Raw genomic sequence first — 20,718 nt, 5'->3', positions numbered from 1 at the left:
AAAAGATGGTACACCTTAACGACTAATGTTTACTAATTCTGACTGGCTACAGAGATTTTAAAGTATACTCGACTGCAGATGACTTAAAGAAATGCACAGCACTCAGTAGTGAGCTTGTTCTCTTCCAATATTCACCATGTGCCTGTGCTGTTGAATTTGCAAATTAGGTTTAAATTTTTTAAGTTGGCGTGAACAGACATCTGTGGACACTCCTGATGCTGAAAATAGCATCACAAGGACAGGGCACAGACTATCGTAGACTGCAGATAGAAGTATAATTTGAGCATAAGATGATGTTTCGCATTTCTCAAGGCAAATCCAGAAGAGTGCATATGTTTGATCTTTCTCTTTTTTTCTCAGCTGTATGTTTCTGGCTCTGTGTTTCTACAAGCTAGAGAGAGAGCTGAATCAAGTGTGCTTTATTAGAATTGGAAAATGTGTTGTTGGTGTGACTCTAAATAAAAACAAGTTTGGAAAAGGCAGGGTTCCTCAGATCTAGGCTTAAAAGGCCAAGGTCCAAGCATATAAGAGAGGTCCAAACCTAGTGAAAAATCAACCCCAAAATATTTTCAGGGTTACTAGAAAAATCACAGGAAGTTGAGTTTGATTTGAGGTTGAGGTAAACTCTGAAGGTCGGTTAAAAAAAAAAACCCTGCCCAATGGCCTTGTTGACGTAACAGCCACATGCTCAGAGAACACTGCAAGGTCACATAACCGTGTCAGTTAGAGCAGTTCACAGGTCAGTAGGTGGCCAAGTGTCATTTTAGCTTTTAAAATGTGCTTAAGAGTGCCTCTATGTGGCCACAGAAGAACTTTGGCATTAGGGAATAGTTCACTCCAAAAATAATCTTACATCATTAACCCACTCTTGATTTGTTTCAAACAAGTTTGAGTTTTTTTTTTCCTTCTTTTAATCACAAAAGAGGATGTTTTGAAAAATGCTGGAAACTAGTGACCATTGACTTCCACAGTATTTATTTCATACTATGGAAGTGAATAGTTTCAGTATTCTTCATTATCTCAATCATTATCAAAAAAAAAAACCTCAAACTTGTTTGAAACAAGTAGAGTGAGTAACTGATAGTATTATTTTAATTTCTGGGTGAACTATTCAATACCAAAAACCTTTACATGAATGAGGACCACAGGGACTGAAGATGCCATTTCAGAAAAGAAATGTTCTGAAATACAAACATGGTTTTAAATTTGTTTCTTCAGTGATTCACAATACAGTACCTTGTGTTCCTATATCACTTACCAGAAAAAGCACATTGATGCTTTCTTGACATCCAAGTAATATGCTTGCTCCATGTAAACGAATCTGAATAAAAAAATAGCATTGAACAAACAGATGTGTACACAGAAATCACAAATATGAACAGTACAACACAATTTACAATCTCTTTATTCTGCCTCGCAAACTTTCAGACTCTTTGTACAAACTAAAGCATATAAAAAAAGTGTGTCCTTATAAAACATTGCCTTGCTCTTCTATGTCTGGCACAAAATCCGCATCCTGGCAAAAGCATCATTTGATATCATGCCAAAGGTCACATCACATCCTCTCAACAAATCAATGATCCTGCAGTGATGAGAAGAAGCGTTTTCCACACATCATCTTGTTCCTTTTCCATTCTCATGAACATCCATCCTAATAAAGAAAACACAGTGAGTAAACAAAATATGACTGACTGATGGAAGAAAGACGATGCAGTCAACACACCCGTTTTCCTCCTTCAGATGCTGATAAAGCTCGGCCTTGTTATTCACTGAACTCAATCTTCCTGCAAACTCCTGATGTTTCCTGGAGTTGGCTTGAGTTATTCTGTTGGTCCAAAGGGCGAGTAGAGAGACAGGACCTGCAAAACAAGAGACAGCTGTTTTGACTCATCACACAACTGATTGGCTGTGGTACCTCAAAACTTTCTGACTTGCCTTTTCACTCAGTTCAGATGATGATCTTTCTGACTCGGCTAGCAGCTGCTAATTCTGAGCAAAAAATGATGGCGTTCTGCACGAGTGCACGGCTGTGCTGATGTAGCTGCTGCATCTTTCACAAGTTTCATCAAGGTCTACGCAAAGTCCTTCAAGATGTATATGTGCTGCATATGTGTTTTATTAGCAAGAAACTGGCAAGAGAACCTCGTAATGCTCTGTGCATTCTTGAGTATCAAACATTTTCTGATTAATTCTCAAAAGGAAAATCTGTACAATACTCCACTGTAAATAACTGGATGCACTATAACATTAATAATAAAGGTAAATAAAAAATATGATTAAATATTACATTTATACACTTAATTTACAAATATTTTTCATTTAATTATTTGCTGTTATTAATATTAATAACAAATGACTGTATCACAACACTTATAAGCTTAATTCCACAAAATAATAATAATATTATAAAATATTTACATTTCTTTATAGATGTATTATTATTATTATTATTAATGATAATAATAATAATAATAATAATAAATCAAATCACAAACGTTTCAGAGACTTTTTATTTTTTTGAAGTAAATATAAAATATTTTACCTTTCATTATAATAATAATAATAATTATTATTATTACTATTATTATTATTGTTAAATAATTATTATTATTTTATCTTGATATTGCAAAAATAATTAATAAAATAACTGAAAAAACATAAATGCGGACCTTTGGATTTTTCCGGAGGCTGCTGTTCCTCTGTAGCCAAGCGTGGTTTCTTGTTCAGCGGTTCCGGTGAGTCTGGCGAATCTTTGATGATCTCACACTCGCTCTGTTCGTCCTTCTCTCGGTCCATTACCCCTTTTAGTCTGTAGGAGAAAAAGGACATAATGAACATCAGAAACACCCACAGATCAAGAGATTAATGAATAAAGCAAAATCCACAGCCATCCATCTACAAACAGCTGCCGCCTGACAGATGTAAATGCACAAGTCAGCATCTCTTCCACTAATGCTCACCTCTCAGTGTCTGCAGTCCAGCTTTTCTCCTCTGTGTCCTTGCCATTTTTCTCGGTTTTGTCCTCCTTGTCCTCTCTTTTCCTTCCTCTTTTTTTCCTCTCCTCCTCCTCGGGTGGTTTGCTCCGGCAAGCGCTGATGCACTCCAGCACACGTTGGTGTCTCTCACTGGTGCCCACATGAGTCTTTACCAATGTCTCCAGCTCATTCCACATGATCCGATACTGCTCATCACTATATACAGAAAAACATTAACATGATCATAAAAGCTTTCAAATTATATATGAATACCTCATGTTACAAGTACTATATTATCTGCTACAACCAAACCCTATAGGACTTGACTATACTTAATTTTTTAGTGCACAACTGTGCCTGCACAACTATAAACACACAAAAAACACATGCACATACACCTTGCAATGCTGTGTGGACTGTATTCTTTGTGCTATAAAAGTACTGCCTGTGTACACTAGGCTGTGTGACTTGAATTTGCAGCAGTCACACAACAAGCCAAACTGAAATTTGTAGATATGAAAAGCTGATGTGATATTCTCACCGCTTGGGTCCTTTTCCTCTGGAGCCGACAGTTGAGATAGGCAGAGGATCACTCTTCCTTTCCATATCAACAAGATTATAGACAGTCTTCTGACAGGTCAGCACATCTTCTTCTGTTAGAGTGTCCTTCACTATGAGGTTAGCTAATGGTACCACCTGAAATAAAAATATGCAAAAGGATGACCACAATACCCAAAAACACACATACACATACATTATGCATACAATATCAATTAATAATTGTTTGGATATAATTTTAGTAGATTTCTGTACCATATTCACATGAAAAGAACAGAATAAAGGAAGAAAAAATAATACATTTATCATTAAACATATGTACATGTACAATATATCTTCTTTATAAATTGTGATAATTAATTATATTACATTTCATTACATTCATGAAGTATATTGAAGTATATATTTATGAAGCATATTACATTAACTTCATAAATTAAAAAGAAAAATGCAATGTGTCCAGAATTTTTAGTTTCAGCCCAGAATATTTTTTTCTGGAGTGTTCCAAAAATGTAAATAAAAAAATGTAATCAACAAGCAAACACTGACTAAAAAAGCTGTCAAAATAGGAACTCATTGCAAAACATAGGATAAAGGCTTTAATTAACCAACCATTTAGATCTGTAGTTCTCTTTAAAATCATTGTTAATTATAATGTAAATTACCATATCATGGTTATATTATACTAATTTTGTGTTATTATATTCACTAATGACAGTCCCTGTCCACCTGGTTGAGTAGCTCTGATTAAGACAGTGGCTCTTACCGCCTGCATGTTGAAGATGGTGGTCTGGGAGATGATCATTGGCCAGTAGCGTGTGTGTCGTTCTAGTTGAGATTTGGCTCTCTCGATTGGAGCTCTGCCTGCTGCATCTACCATTGAGTCTGGGAATGGAGTCAGTCGATTCTCCCGCATAAACTCACCAAAGTCCTGCAGTCAGATGATAACAAGATTTACACGCAGGAATGTACTGTATCCCTAAACAATTACAATGTGACAAATCTCTACTGAAATTAACGGTTTAATATTTTACTTATTAGCTTATATTTAGATCTAATCCTCGTCAATATTTATAGAATGTCTAATTTTTTTTTTTTTTACAAATTCTTGCCAACATTCACAGCTTCATACTGGATCCATCTGTTCACAAACTTTTGTTTTATCACTACTAATGTACTTCTACTATCTTTGGGGTTTCAGCCATTTTGTTTGCTTGTATTTTAAGCTTGGAAAAGACACATATGGTTTTTAAAGGGCCATGAAACCCCCTCGTTTCAGCAGGGTGTTTTCACACCTCTTCTTTGGAAAAAGTCAGAAAAGTGGGGGTGTCCAGCTCTGTTTAGGGGGGAGTGTCGGAGAAACTAAAGTGGGAGGGTGTGGGAGTGTCTATTTGGGCACGCGCGAGTTTCAGTCAAAATACACAGGAGAAAGGGATGGTGTTTAACCTACATGGACATCTGTAGTCGAATTATTTGCCAAATTATTAAATGTCGGACTTTAACTGCAGTTCGGCTCTTTCATTCAGGGAATTCATTCATGCCCCTCGCGACAAATGAGATATTTGATTCGAGGAACTGCTCTAAGCGTGTATTTTTCATGCAATGTTTGATACCGCACGGCGAATGAGAGAAAAAAAACTCCGCATTTCCCGAAAACTTAGATGCACACGGCAGGTAGCGTCCGAAAGCCGCGTGTGTTATTCCGGTCACAAAATGCGGTGCTAACATGTTTGCACTCAATGCAATAGTTAACTTATTTGATACGAACAAACTGAAAATACAAAGAGCACTGGTCGCTCACTTACCAAATCTGTAGAGACAGGACAATCACCAGCAACTAGAGCCGCGTCTTTATGAAGAGAAGACTACATCCGGAATCCGGATTTCAGCGTTTGCAGATGAGAACAGCTCTCAGGTAAACAATAATCCCCCTTAGACACGTAAATTATTGTTGTCGAGCGTCGCGTACACTGTAATCCACACGTGATCCAGATAAGCTCTCACAGAGAGAAAATGAAAACGAAACTTAATGGCAGCAAACTGTAAAAGCAACACTTCACGCTTGTTTTGCCAACACAACGTGGCGTCTCTGTGGTGTAAAGACGGTGACACTAATGAATATTAATGAAGTTGCACAATAGAGCGCGCTGATTGGTTTGAACCAAGCCTTACTCATGCATTAATGCATCACACTGTAAGACGTAATAAGGCACACTCTGGCACAGACGCCCAGTCTGCACGCTGGAATACACGCTATTATGTCATGACCGTGACGCAGCTTCAAAAATTCGTTTCAAACAGGAAGTACGAATTTGCTTGAAATAACGCAAAAACAACCAATTTACACTTTTTAGTGAAATATAGGTGTCCTAATAGTGTTTTTAGCAGTGTGGGACACATATACGACTGTCAACAGCTCAAAAAATGTGTTTTGGTGTTTCGTGACCCTTTAAAGATTAAAATTATGAAACCATATTGTGAATGCAATACACTTTACAATACCATTTCCAAATATTCATTAATAAAATAATAAGTGTGGCAATAACATGTAAAAAGAATTTTAAAATGTTAATAATTACAAAGAATTACTAAGAAGTGATTTGTCAAAAAACAAAATAATAATAAATATATATACTATATATAAAATCAATTATAATATACTATTATTATATCAAATAATAAAATTCAAATAGACTGTTTTTGAAGATTATGTTCTATGGAAAAGAACTGTCCCTGAAAGTGAAAAATTCAAATGTTTTTAAAAGGGTTAAGAATGGTTGCTTTGATTTAATGTCTAAATCCTTTATGCAGCAAAATGCAATGGTAGCTGAACTGAATTATTGATATCACTCACCACTCTTAACATAAACCATATGCACATTATGAAGGTGCAGAATCTCAGTGTGGTAACTTCTTTAACTATGTTTATGCACCTGAAGTTTTGGTAATTTGTTTATAAAGCAATTTGTAATTACAAGTTTGCCAAATGTGTACATAGATTAAATTATGTTGCCAATTAGGATAATCTCAGAATAATGTGAATGCAGAAAAACATTTTTAGCTCACAGTGATTCGGTAGTCGGTCACTCGTCCTCCACAACCCTCACTGATGGACGGTGGATCCTCTAATGTGGAGCGTGTGCTGTTAAGAACATGCAGGAAGATTTCTCCTCCATGGCTGCTTAACATGTGACTGATGACCTTTGACCCTGACTTCCGAGGCTGTTCTAGTAGCACAGAGCGACCTGGGAAGACAACAGACAAAAGGAAAAGTACATGAACGTATAATATTTATAGATTAATATCAAAGCCTCTCTTTTTACTGAAGGTATTAATGAGAAAAGCAGGATTTATTATAATCCATACCATTCAGCAGGAAGTTGGTGAGGCAAGATGATGGGCGGCTGTTAACGTCTACTGGAGAAATGCGATAAGCACCTGTGCAGTAATGCAGCTCTGCAAACAAGAATTTCAATCATGCTTCTGATATAGGTTGCACAGAGAAAAACTCACATCACCGTTTCACTCACCTACACTGTTGGTGCGTGGAGTGCACCATTTGAGTGTGACTGTTTCCTTCAGCCCACTGTCTCTGCTCGTGCTGCCGGCCATGTGGAGATCACCTACACACCAAGTATAAAGGCATATTGAAACATCAGTGACATTCCACTAAACTTCATGTGTATTCCACAGAGAATGTCAGATTTACAAATACATGGAATAAAAGAATTGTCATTTTATACCTGCATGTTTTAGTAGTTCTCGAATATGTATTAATAAAGTAGTAAGAGGTAATACATCAAAACGTAAAACTGAAATTTTAGCATATTTATTTTTAACTGAGACATTATTCATCATGTATGTTTTTATTAAAACTTTGTGCTGGGCAAAGATTAATCGCATCCAAAATAAAAGTTTGTTTTGCATATTTGTATGTATTTTATATATTTATGATGAGTGATACACACACATACATAGAAACAATAATACAAAACAATTTTGTAATACAGACATTCAAACTTATATACAATTTGAATCAAATACATATAGTTATGTTTTTTATCTAAATATAAATAAACATTTTCTCAAATGTAGGCACCTATTTTTGTATACATAATACATAATAAATATATACAGTGCACAAACAAATAAATATTTTTTTAGATTAAATCGCAATACTTTTTCTCTAAAAAGCATTATTAAGAATAATAACTTGCGAGTAATTTTGAACATTTTAAATGTTTTCATATTCATTTCTTAGAGAAGATATTCATCAAATAGTTTTTTTTTTAAATCAAAATATTAACATCACCATAGCTATTCATTTTCAAAAAAAATTATCAGATACAAAAATATGAATTTGTGACAATTTTGAAACTATTTAAATGTTCACAATTAATTTATTACTGAGAAATTATTCATCACAAGTTTTTATTAAAATATATGAGATGGCTATTATTGAAGATTTTAAACGTTTGCATATTTACTTTTGAGAAGTACATTTTTTAACATATACTGTACATTTGTATTATATACAAATTATTCATATGTATAAAATAATATTCATAATTTGTTTATTTCACTTTTGAAAATCTGAAATATTTCCATTTTCAATTATTGATACGCTATTAATCAGATATGTTTGTTATTAAAATAAATAAATAAACTCTAAAACTGACAATGCAAAAGCGTCTGTAATGTTTACAAGAGTTAAGAACAGTTTGCTATGATCTAATGTCCAAGTGCTTTATGCAACAAAATGAAGGCTGTATTGCATTACTGATATCACTCACCACTCTTAATAAACTCCATATGTGCATCACGATGGTGCAGAAGCTCAACGTCGTAATTTGCTGAAGTGTTAGCATGCTGCTCCTCCTTCTCACACACACGAGCACATACACAAACATAAACACACACATCAGCAGCTGGACCTCTACACTACAAACACACCACGATCTACTGCTGCTTTCATGTTTGAAGAGCACAGGTTATAAAATAACTGTGCCCTCACAGATCACATGTCCGTGAAGACCTCTGAGTCTCCCAGCTGCTTCAGATCAGAAGAGATCAGAGGCTGTAAGCTACAAACAGAGCTTACACACATCAAGAACAAGAAAAGAGAGGAGAACGTCAAGGAAAACACAGATGGAGGGACACTACAGAGCAGGATGTTTCATCCCTGGGGTCACTGGCCTCAAACACACATCCTACAACTACTGTGTGTTTCTGCAGGGATCTGCGGTTTTTTACACAAGTGACCAGAACAAGAAAACACACTTCACATCTGGCCACATCACCCAGGAAAAAGAAAGAGAGCAAAGGAACGAGAAAAATCACCCCGACAGAGAGAAGATCTGAGAGCTGAAAGGGTTTCTAGGAGGGTTAACTGTCCATCCAGCTGAGTGCTAATCACACATATACAGTGTCCTCCACTACAATTGGCACTCTTGGTAAACATAAAAAGTCAAAGTCTTTGCAGTGTTTGATCTTTTGCACAAAATATTAACAAGAAAAGTGAAGATGTTCAAGTTTGTTTAACTAATAAATCAAAATGCATGTTATTTTCTAATTAGAGACTTAAAAAAAAGATTGGTCCTAAAGATTCTTTATTGAAATTGCCTTCTCTTCATTCTTGTAGACTAATTCACTTGTTTCTGTTTATTTAGAAAACTCTGATTGAGAAATCTCCATTATATTTACAATCTTAACATTCGTAATAAACATTGAAATTTCTAGTAGATTTATTAATCTCTGTATACTCAAAGCATGTACTTCTTTTGGTTACTTTAGTCATTTTCTGCTGTGCGGTAGTCCTTAAAAGATTAATTATATGTATTAATTTTTTTCTCCTTTAAAAGTTTGATTCATTAATAGTACAAGATAACTGGCACAGTAGTTAGTGCTGTCGCCTCACATTAAGAAGGTCGCTGGTTCGATTCCTCGGCTCAGTTGGCGTTTCTGTGTGGAGTTTGCATGTTCTCCCTGCGTGGGTTTCTTCCGGGTGCTCCGGTTTCCACCACAGTCCAAAGACATGTGGTACAGGTAAATTAGGTAGGCTAAATTGTCCGTAGTGTATGAGTGTGTGTGTGTGAATGTGTGTGTGGATGTTTCCCAGAGATGGGTTGCGGCTGGAAGGGCATCCGCTGCGTAAAAAATGTGCTGGATAAGTTGGCGGTCCATTCCGCTGTGGCGACCCCGGATTAATAAAGGGACTAAGCCGACAAGAAAATGAATGAATGAATGAAAGATAACTGCAATTGTTTTTCAGTTTTTCTCTTGCTTAATATGTTTTGGCATTATTTGCATTTGTGCTATTTACACTGTGTCCTTTTATACTGCCTTTTGGCCAGGTCATCGTTAAAATTGGGAACTAGTTCTCAATTGACTTACCTAGTTTTAAAAAATTGTCAATTGTTTTTGGATGAGACAGAGAGTAGATGATTTTTGCTTGAAACCAGACTTTCTGACCCCAAGCAAGACCTAACTAACCTTTGAAGTTCTCCAGCGGTCATTTTTAGAGATTTTCGGGCAATTCAAACCACCTCTTTGATATCATATTGTGACACTCATGATGGTGGAAATGGGCATTGTCTGTCTTTTTTCTTATTACCACTATACATTTTGTGAAGCATACTGAGATGAATGACTAAGTGAGTTTGATGATCGTATGTACAGCCCTAAGAAACAGGAGTTCATGGTTTAACAATCTCCCGTTTCTCATGACCCAGGCATACTAACAAGGTAAAAACAATTGGGAATAAATCATTTTTGTTTGCAATCACTAATTCTCAATGAGAGCACAGCTTTGTTGCTGTTAATATTTTGAGCAAAAGATCAAAGTGTTAAACAATAAAACAGGACTGTTTTACTCAACATAAAAAGTGTATAACAATCAGTGTGAGTCAGATCTTGTTTTGGCATATTAAAAACAAAACTATCAATTAATCAAAATAGACTCACCATTTTTCCCCCTTCTAAGAATATTATTAAATATACCTCAAATTTCTGTTCAATACAAATTTCTGTTACAATGTGACACACACTACAATATATACAGTCCCCCAGTATTAGGAAAAAGCTTTTATAAGCAGTAGAGCCTAATTAAATGAAGGCTCTTTAAAGCTCAAGTTAATGATTAGAGATTAGCAAGAGCTGGATGAGGGGTGGGGTTTTGATCTGGATAAGTAATAGTAGCTCTTGTAAAGTACTGACCTGCTCACAGACATTTAATGTAGGCTAGCAAAACAAACAATAAACCATGAAAACAGCAGCTGTGTAAGCAACTGATACAGTGCAAACAAGTGAAGAAGAGAGGGAGACAGGCAGTGAAGAAGATGTTTGACCGTCAGTCTGACCTTCATGGGGATGTTTGTGATGGTGGTGGAGGCCAAATCAAAGTGCTGCTGAACCAGCACATTCAGTTTACAGGCTAGATACCGTCCAGCTCGCACACTGTGAACCTCACTACTTAACACTGAGGAAAGCTGCACACACAGGGTGGAGAAAACACACAAACACACACATTACAGAGCAATAGTGAGACAAATGTATTTAAATATTTTGGTCACACTTAACAAAAACTTTCCGTTAGTTTGCTAAAATGAACTGTATTTGTACTACATTTATTAATTAAAGTTCAACATTTAATAATGCATTATTAATATCCAAAGTTGTGCTTGTTGGCATTAGTTATTACTACTTTAAAAACAAATATGAATGAATGAATGAATGAATGAATTAATTAATTAATTAATTAATTAATTAGCAGAATATTAGTAGTTTATTGAGCTAAAACTCTTGGTTTATTAATTGCAAGATTTGCACCTTAAAATAAAAGGTAACACTTTATTATAATAATGTATTGGTTAATGTATTGGTTAATGTATTCACTAACAATAAATGAACAATACATTTATTACCATACTTATGCATTTATGTTAACAATAGATAATGACAACCAAGTTGTTCATTGTTAGTTCATGTTAATGAATGAATTTGGATTTTAATAATGCATTAGTAAAAGTGTGATTAATGATTAACAAATGTTGTACTAGTATAGTTCATTCTTATGTTAATTCTTACGTAAACTTAATCCTAATCCTAACTAACAAAACCTTGTGGTAAAGCGTGACCGAATATAGCGTGATTATCCCATTATTTTTATTAAATTAGGTTAACAAAGGTGAATAAATATTGTGAGATATGTTCATTGTATGTTCATGTTTAGTATATAGATTAGCTAAAATTAACTAATGGAACCTAATTGTAAAGTGATACTGATATATAGTTAACATTTAATGACTAATAATTGCATGTGTAATTATCTGTTTATTACAGCAGTTATGCATTAAAAACTTAACGTTTCATGCGTTTGAAATCAACATCTGGTTCTTGTTTTTCTTCTCTGATTTTATTCAAACATTTATTTGATTCATTAACATTTTAGAATTCATTAAGGAGCTGAGTTTAAAAAAACATCATTATAAATATCTTAATGAAGTTTAACTTGTTTTAAGAAAATATTTTTAAAAAGTTGCTACCTCTTTCTTTTGCCGGTCTGAGACCAGAGTGTCATCCCCCTGTGGGTAGATGTGGACCAGCACAAGCTCACACTGCTGAATGGGCATCAGTCTGCACAGCAGAAACATATAAGACTAAGAATATGTGAGAATAAAAGTGACTCCTGCACAGAGATATTAGAAGCTACCTGTCAGATCCTGCTGCCAGCTTGTTCTGTTCCTGTATGGTTTCCAGCACACAGTCCTCCAACATCCGGACATGAGTGTCACTAACAAAATAACAGAGCAGTCATTACACAAATGTTCCCCTGAAATCATGTAACATTTGTTCTTCTTCTTCTTTTTCTTCTTTTTCTTATCATTATTATTATTATTATTAACACTGAAATCTGTTATGCTACTTTGTACTTTTTTTCAGCATTAAACAAAGTTCCGTTGAACAACATTTATTTTAAACAAAAATGCTAAATAACAAACAAATTATAAAAGTATATCAAGTAACTTTTCCGAAGAAAAGGTCAAAATACGATAGAAATAATGTTCCTTCCTTATTCAATATAAAAAACATTTAAATGTAAAAATAAAACAATATGTTTATTTTAGCACGCATACATAATAAGTGACCTTACAATAAAAAGTATTTTAAAAAATTGTGACTATTGGGTAAAATCTAGTGACCCAAAGTATAGTGGCAAAGTGTGAAGATCTAAAACAATTAATGAAAATTAAAGGCCTCCATATGGTCTTTTTAAATTTAATTAAATCATTTCTGTTTAAATATTGATGACAATATTTCTTTATGGTACATAAACTACTGTTTCTCTGAATGACAGTTTAACTTCTTTTATAAATCAGGGCAAAATGTTTATAAAAATCCTTATTTTGTTTGCACAAAAAAATCATTAAATAGGATGTATTCTAATGTATAAAACAACTTTTCTGAATTACACTATTACTGATTTTTGTCACTGACCCACATGAAATATATATTATATTTCTCACCTTTTGGCATTGGTAAGACAGATAATGCGCCCCCTATTAGCCACTCTGTCAGCCATGTCCATCAGAGTAGTACGAGACTCGTGCTGATATTCTGTGATCTTACACAGAGACTCCACAGCTGCCACCAGCCCATGCAGAACACTGCAGCATTCAGGATCCTGACGAGGGTTTGGAGGCCCAACCGCAGCCAAGGCAGACATGAGCTAAACACACCACAGACATACACTCAATTCTAGCCACTCAGATTAATCTGGAACAAGTAAATCATTGTGATCAAAATGTGCATCTTACATCATGTGTATTTTGATCCTCCTGCTTCCAGCTGTTCAGGATGTGAACCTCTGAATCACTCACAATGTAGTTCACCTAAAAAACATTTAATTAATGGTTTACCAAGAAATGTAGTTCTGTTATCATTTACTCAACAGCACGTCATTTTTATTCCATGTGCTACTTTTACTTTCCTGGATGCATCATAAAAAGAAACCATTTTAAAATGATTGTATAGAAGCATGGATGTGGAATAAACATTGATAGAATCCTGTTTTATGTTTGTTAGTTTAAAACAAACAGTACAAATTATTATCATGTAACATTATTTTACCTCTGGAGACAATTTCAACAACAAAAGTATTTTGCTAAATATAAGTATTCTATGTGACAAAAAGACTTTATTACTGTCAATGGTTGCAGCAACTTTTCATTTTATTACTGCTAATTTGCTACAGTTCATGCTCCTGAACACATTTGAGGCTTTAATTTGCAAATTATTTATCAGATATTCTACTGTTTTGATATATTGTGCTCTGTAGAGTTTACAGCATTTATAAAATTACACATACTAAACATTATAATCAAATGCATAAATACTGAAGCTGATCAAATCGAGAGTCTTTGTAACATTTCAGCGAAGACACCAACAATCAGCATCAGTTTCCAAACACTCACTAGTTTCTTGGTGGGGTAAATGTCATACAGGATCCTGCAGTACTCCATGGAGCACTCAACTGCACACGTCCAGAGAGATTTGGCGACTGGAGCCAGAGGAATCACACCCTGTGAGCGGCTTTTGGTCAGCATGTCACATTCAATCAGCTGCCGACTGGACTCTGCCATGTATGGGCAGTGATCGACCACAAAGGCCGTCTTATGTGAAACTGAGAACATCCTCATCCTGGTCCTGCAGCACAGACACTTTAAAACATAAAACAGCAAGATGTCACATGTAGATATATTGACATGCTCAGCCAACATACATGCAGAGCTTTGCTACAGCTCTAGTAAAAAAAGAAAATAACAAATGCAAAAAGAAACTAAACCTGCAGTAAGGAATATCTGTGAAAGTATTACATATTATGATAATAAGCATACATTTTCTATCACTGTCCATTTACTAATATATATACAAACCTGTCAGCAACGTAAACAGCGAACTAAGTTAAACATATATCTGAAAACAAAGACAATACTGAAATAATGATTTAGGAAATTAAAAGAAAGAGGTTTATTTGAGTGTTATATTTATGTAGAGTACTACTAGTACTACCTGACAGGAACGTAAACAACCAGTTAACATAGGTTTGCATCAGATACGATACAAAAAATAAGTAATAACAGACGTAGTATTATTATTCAAGTAATAAAAATTATGTTGAGAACAATAATAAGTTGTATTTTATCACCTGTGTATCCCAGAAATGCAGCTAGCGTTAGCTTGCTAGCACAGCCTGCTAATTTTCCATCGATGTAGAATCCGCGTTCAATAAACTCACTCGCATAGAAAATGTTGTCATGTAGTTGTACTGAAGAGAAAACAAATACCGACACTAAGTCAAGACGTTATGAATAAAACAAAACAAAACTGATTTGATGATAAACTGGCAGAGGCAAAATAAAAGCGCAAGGGACACAAAACGCTGTTACTCAAACGCGTCCGTCAGTGAAATTCCGCCCTGTGAGTTCAAATAAAACGGCCGTGCTGCAAAGTGACATTTCGAGGACACGACTGACATGTTCAGTTCTGTCAAAATAGTGACAACAATACTAAATACATGTAACATTGTACATTTATTGGACTGTACCGTTTGTGCAAGTCCGTACACTGTTTATTACAAGGAGGTTTTGTGGACGGGAAGTTTTGTAAAAGCAAAACTGGTCTTTTATGGCACCTCAAACAGCATCACAAATGCAGTTTAAGACGTGTTTTTAAACAACTTTCGCTTGTTTGTTACGGTATTTTTAACTACTACGGCAACACGGTACGGTGAGTTTAGGATGCCCTAAAAGCGAGAATTAAACGTTATTGACATTGGAAAGGAGAGACATAAACTTTGTATTTTGTGTTATGTGATTTAATAAGAGTTACAGCTCGTTGTGTTAACACGTTATATTTGAACGCATTTCGTTTGTAGGTTTTTGTCCCATATGGCAGCTCATACCTCAGGTCTTCTGCTGGGTCGCTTACATCAGAGGCGCGCTCGTGCGCTCGCGACACTCCCAAAACAGACGGGCGCGAGCTTGAGGCTTGCAGAGTTGACACATCGGTACGTACCTGCGTAATTAACCAGTTATAATGATTACATTACTTTAATCTGCTTAACAGCACACACATTCGCCTATGTCAGACAGCTCACGATAGCTGCGAGCGTCAGTATTGTTTTTTTTTGTTGTATAATCCACACCAGTGTCTCTTTTTAGTTGTTATTTAATATTTTTGTCTCGAGGTGATTTTGATTGATGTATTTTAAGCAGGCACAATGTTCACATCAACACATGTGATATTAGTAGACCATTTGGCTTGAAAATATAGTTTACATTTTTAATAAACGGAGCGCATGTACATTGTTTAAATTCTGTGGTTTATTATGAAGGGGCGCCAGATTTAAAAGAGCGCTAGCGTTATGCGGAAGTTTCATAGTCCAGTGATGACTTCACTGAATCGCAGGAGATAAAACGCAGTGTAAAATGCTAAATAGGCTGTACAGAGAGCCAGGTTAACTAACATCAATGCAAATGTGCACAGTGATAAATTAGAATAAATGAAAATTATCCATGATGGTCACCTATGAGCAAAGGTGTATTTTTTTGCTGAAAAATTGTGTTATTTAAAGGCATAGTTCACCCCCCAAAAATATTTTTGTCTTTTTCTTACCCTGCACTTTTTCCAAACCTGTTTGAGCTTCTTTCTTCTTAAAAGAAGATATTTTGAAGAAAGCTAGAAATCTTCTGTAGTATTTATTTTCTTAACACTGTAAAACCCAAAAAGTTAAGGCAACTCAAAGCGTTTGAGTAAACTGATTGCAACAAACCATTTATCTTAAAAAAATAACCGAGAACTGAAAATAATTTAAAAACTGGATAAATATAAATTTACACACATTTACACAAGTAAATAAACAGAATCAATGATGGGCAAAAAAATCTGCGGAATTCTGCCTGCGCAGATTCTATGTGGGCCTACTCATTACCTTCAATACTGAGTTCAAAACTCTTTTCAAATGAGTGTTCATTCAGTGAATTTTGAGTTAACAACACTCATTTCATTTGATACAATACACTGTTGGGTTTTACAGTGTACTATGGAAGAAAATGGCTACAGGTTTCCAGCTTTCTTCAAAATATATATTTTTAGTGTTCAACAGAAGAGACTTGAACAGGCTGTACATGCACTGCACGGGCTGTACAGGGAGCACAAGTTTAGAACCACTTGAGAGAGAAAATATTGAGTATTTGTTTTATTTTTTGTGAACTATCCCTTTAAGGTCATTTATAGCAGTGTTTCCCAACCCTTTTCCTGAAGGCACACACCAACACTACACATTTTCAAGCTCTTCCAAATCAAACACACCTGAACTCAGCAGGACATTAGAAGATACTCTGAAACCTGAAGATAATGGGTCAGATAAGGGAGACAAGTATGTATGGTTGGTGTGCCTCCAGGAACAGGGTTGGGAAACTCTGTCTCATACTATGTGGGCTGGTTTATTCTAAATGATCTCAAATATGTTTTTTAGCAGGTGTTTGTGCAGTTCAGCTGCAGGTGGGGTGTCCATGGCAGAGCAACCTTTAGTTGGTGCAAGTAGCAGCACCCCGCTGGATTACAGACAGGAGGCAGATGTTACCTGTTCCAGACGGGACTCCCAAGGGCGCTTTGTGAACCCTTGGTCAACTTGGCATTTCCCCTCCTACACTACCGTTGCTCGCCTATTCCTCACTGAGAAGAACAACAGTAAGATTCCCAGTGCCAAAGAGGTGAATGCAGTTTATCATTAATCAAGCATTGAATTTTACATGTTTCAGAAGTAATATTACTGCACATTGTAACGATTTTAGATTCTCTAAAGTGTAGATTTAATTATTCTGACTATCTCTTGAAGTCTGGGTTGATGAGCAGTGGGTCTCAACCAGGGGCTATAGCCCACTAGGGGGCCTCAAAGACCTAATGTTATTTATGACTTAAATAAATAACATTTTAATAATTTAAAATAGCATAACAATAATCAAATATTATTTTTTAATGAATATATGCCTTTTTAAATACGCCAAGCTCGTAAAATATTTTATTAGGAAAACAATTTAACATGAGCTTCAGATGTTTTTGGACACATTTACATCTGTTATGCCTATTTATAACAATTAAAAATGTATAAATAAACATAAAATGGGGTATTTATTAATACTTCTATATTTTATAAAGGACTATTTAAAGTATTTATCTTTATCCATGCTTATATTTATATATTTTTATAATTTAATATAAATATTTATAGTAAATTAAATTATGTGAATAATTTGTATATAAACAAAATATGATGTACTAATGTACTAAAATAAAAGCAATTGTATATTCATTATTCATTAATATTTAAAAAGATTATAGCCTTATATATTACAAATAATAAATGTTATTGTAGATATATATATATATATATATATATATATATATATATATATATATATATATATACACACACACACACTTTATAAATAGAAAATTAATATATAGACTTTTTTAATATTGTACAGTACTATTTGGAAAAAATGTAAAAAAAAATAATTACATATGTATTTGACATCTATCATTAGGCTCTGGACCGTGAGTTGCCAATTGTGCAGCCATATTTCATCCAGAATCCAGATCAATGTGGCCAAACAGGCACATCAGTGCGAGCAACGTGGCTCGGTCATGCCACTGTACTGGTGGAAATGGAGGGACTGCTGGTTCTCACTGATCCCATATTCAGCCAAAGAGCTTCACCAGTGGCTTTTATGGGCCCCAAGCGCTACCGTGACCCGCCATGCACCATAGAACAGCTTCCTCGCCTGGATGCTGTGGTGATCAGTCACACACACTATGATCACCTGGATGCAGCCTCTGTGACTGCTCTGAATTCTCGCTTTGGCTCTGCTCTGCACTGGTTTGTGCCGCTCGGGCTTGCAGAATGGATGCAGAAGACAGGCTGTGAGAATGTCACAGAGCTGGACTGGTGGGTCGGGAGCCGAATTCCTGGGCACGATAATGTCAGCTTTTTTTGCACCCCAGCACAGCACTGGTGCAAACGTACACCTGTGGATGACAACAAAACATTATGGGGAAGCTGGAGCATCGTAGGGTCCCATTCCCGCTTCTTTTTTGCTGGAGATACGGGATACTGTGCATCATTTAAGGAAATCGGAAGACACTTTGGACCATTTGACTTGGCTGCAATCCCAATTGGAGCATATGTGCCCAGGTACGACTGTAAAATCATTTGTGTTTTTGAATGGGCTTTTAACATGTTATAACATGTCTTGTTTTACTTAGAGGCATCATGAAATCTCAGCATGTTGATCCTGAAGAGGCTGTTCAAATTCACATCGACGTTCAAGCAAAAGCATCTCTGGCCATTCACTGGGGAACGTTTCCTTTATCCTATGAGGTACGTGGCTGTATGTCTGCCTCTCTGTTCATTCTCTCAGTGTGAATGGCCTCCACTGAGCTGGCCAGCTGTCACTGCTCTGATTGTGTGTAATTGTTGTCCAGCTGCGGTTGGGGAGTCCAGGCTTTGTTGCTGTATTGCGTCAGGCTTCACTGTTGCGCCTACACATTCAGCCTCCACAATTCATCAGAGAGGCATTTAGACATTTTTGAGAAGGTTTTTCAGAGGACAGTTAATGGAATAAGTCAGCTTAGAGGACATGCATTTGATTGTGCCAGGCATGTGAATGTATTTTATTTGTATCATTCTAAGGTTTAACAAGGGTATGTGTGTGTGTGTGTGTGTGTGTGTGTGTGTGTGTGTGTGTGTGTGTGTGTGTGTGTGAGGTGTATATTTTATTATTTACAATATGTTTGTTATTATTTTTGATGGATGGATGGATGGATGGATGGATGGATGGATGGATGGATGGATGGATGGATGGATGGATGGATGGATGGATGGATGGATAGATAGATAGATAGATAGATAGATAGATAGATAGATAGATAGATAGATAGATAGATAGATAGATAGATAGATAGATAGATAGATAGGTAGATGCACATTTAATGTATACACAATAAATCAAAATGGTGTCACAACTTTTTCTGAGCACAAAATAAGGAATGAGTTTCATTTTACAATATTAAACTAGAAAGCAGTTCTTAATATTTTACAAAAATACTGTATTTTTGTGAGCATAAGGCCCTGGTTTCATCTGGTATTAACATGTTTTTAGTGATTTGATCACAGGTGGTAAGCTGAGACGCATTACTGTTTCAACATGGTTTGAACATCTGTTCAAATGCGCCTCTTTTGATTAGATGTGTGTTTAGATTTCCTCAGCACCCTTCCCTCTTAATTTCTGATGGTCTACATCAACTTCACAGGAGTGCTCATTGTGACTAATGAGTGTTATTGAAAGTATCTAAAAGTATGAAAAAGATGTGGATAAAAAAAAAAAGATGACACAATGAAGTATGAATATATTTCTTTGTTGTTCTTGTTCCTTAATGAACAGATGTTTGGTCAGTAGGAGAGTCAATTACCACAGCAATCTGCATTTTTGTCTACCTAAATCTTACATCTTTATTTTATAGTGTGGTGCACTTGTGATCAGATTGACAAAAACATGTTTCAATACCTGGTGTACACAAGGCCTAAAAGACTTTTAAAAAGAGAACAAATTGTACTGAAACTTACCAAACTGTTAAAGAGTAGTGTATCTAATGAAGCATTTCCTATCTCTATTTCTCTCAGCATTATCTTGAACCTCCAGCACGACTGCGTGAGGCAATGGTGAATCTTGGACTTAATCCAGATGACTTCTTCACACTTCATCATGGAGAGTCACGCATGATCAACCTCAAGGACATGCACTCATCCAGCTAAACAAAAAAAACTTCATGAAGTATGCTGACACACATATTATATGATAATGCTTTACACAGCCTGCATATCTAGAAATTGTCTTGAAGATTGTGCTCATCCAGAAGCTGGACTCTGGATTTAATGCCAAATAAATATTTAAAAAGAAATCATATTTATATTTTGTTTAGTATAATTTGTACATTCAAACTTCAAATATGGTGTGACCTTAATAAAACAACATGAAATTAACTTGATCTGCTGGCTGTATGCACATTTGTAAGGTGAGATCTTACCTCAGTCATTGTGGGAATCAGTGATGCTCAGAAGATG

The 20,718-nt window shown here is 35.5% G+C and overlaps 2 protein-coding genes across 4 annotated transcripts; one reads left to right on the top strand and one right to left on the bottom strand.

Annotated features, from left to right (window-relative positions):
• Positions 1–1,377: 1,377 nt before the first annotated feature.
• Positions 1,378–14,995, bottom strand: ints13 (integrator complex subunit 13). Of its 2 annotated transcripts, none has more exons than XR_015481802.2 (17): positions 14,740–14,995; positions 14,006–14,251; positions 13,349–13,423; positions 13,058–13,260; positions 12,244–12,324; positions 12,077–12,167; positions 10,892–11,020; positions 8,327–8,411; positions 7,064–7,156; positions 6,900–6,989; positions 6,600–6,778; positions 4,300–4,464; positions 3,517–3,671; positions 2,961–3,191; positions 2,670–2,809; positions 1,724–2,102; positions 1,378–1,651 (listed from the first exon to the last, which is right to left on the bottom strand). XR_015481802.2 is itself a non-coding variant. In NM_199883.1 (17 exon segments), coding segments are annotated over 16 exon segments (2,115 nt in total). In that variant the 5' UTR covers positions 14,231–14,251; positions 14,740–14,992; the 3' UTR covers positions 1,389–1,614.
• Positions 14,996–15,537: 542 nt separating this feature from the next.
• napepld (N-acyl phosphatidylethanolamine phospholipase D) lies at positions 15,538–20,642 on the top strand. Of its 2 annotated transcripts, none has more exons than NM_001080613.2 (5): positions 15,538–15,600; positions 17,071–17,308; positions 18,143–18,789; positions 18,861–18,975; positions 20,278–20,637. In NM_001080613.2, exons 2-5 carry the CDS (start codon positions 17,108–17,110, stop codon positions 20,407–20,409), a joined length of 1,095 nt encoding a protein of 364 aa, NP_001074082.2. In that variant the 5' UTR covers positions 15,538–15,600; positions 17,071–17,107; the 3' UTR covers positions 20,410–20,637. The 2 variants fall into 2 exon arrangements, with proteins under 2 accessions (NP_001074082.2, XP_087103618.1); XM_087247492.1 differs by having other exon boundaries at positions 15,561–15,600; positions 17,074–17,308; positions 20,278–20,642.
• The last annotated feature ends 76 nt before the right edge of the window (positions 20,643–20,718 follow it).

This window comes from Danio rerio, chromosome 4 (genome assembly GCF_052040795.2).
Source record: "Danio rerio strain M-AB ecotype USA chromosome 4, GRCz13ab, whole genome shotgun sequence".
Lineage (NCBI taxonomy): Eukaryota > Metazoa > Chordata > Actinopteri > Cypriniformes > Danionidae > Danio > Danio rerio.
Note: the sequence above shows the minus strand (reverse complement) of the source record. Positions and strands in the feature narration are given on the sequence as shown.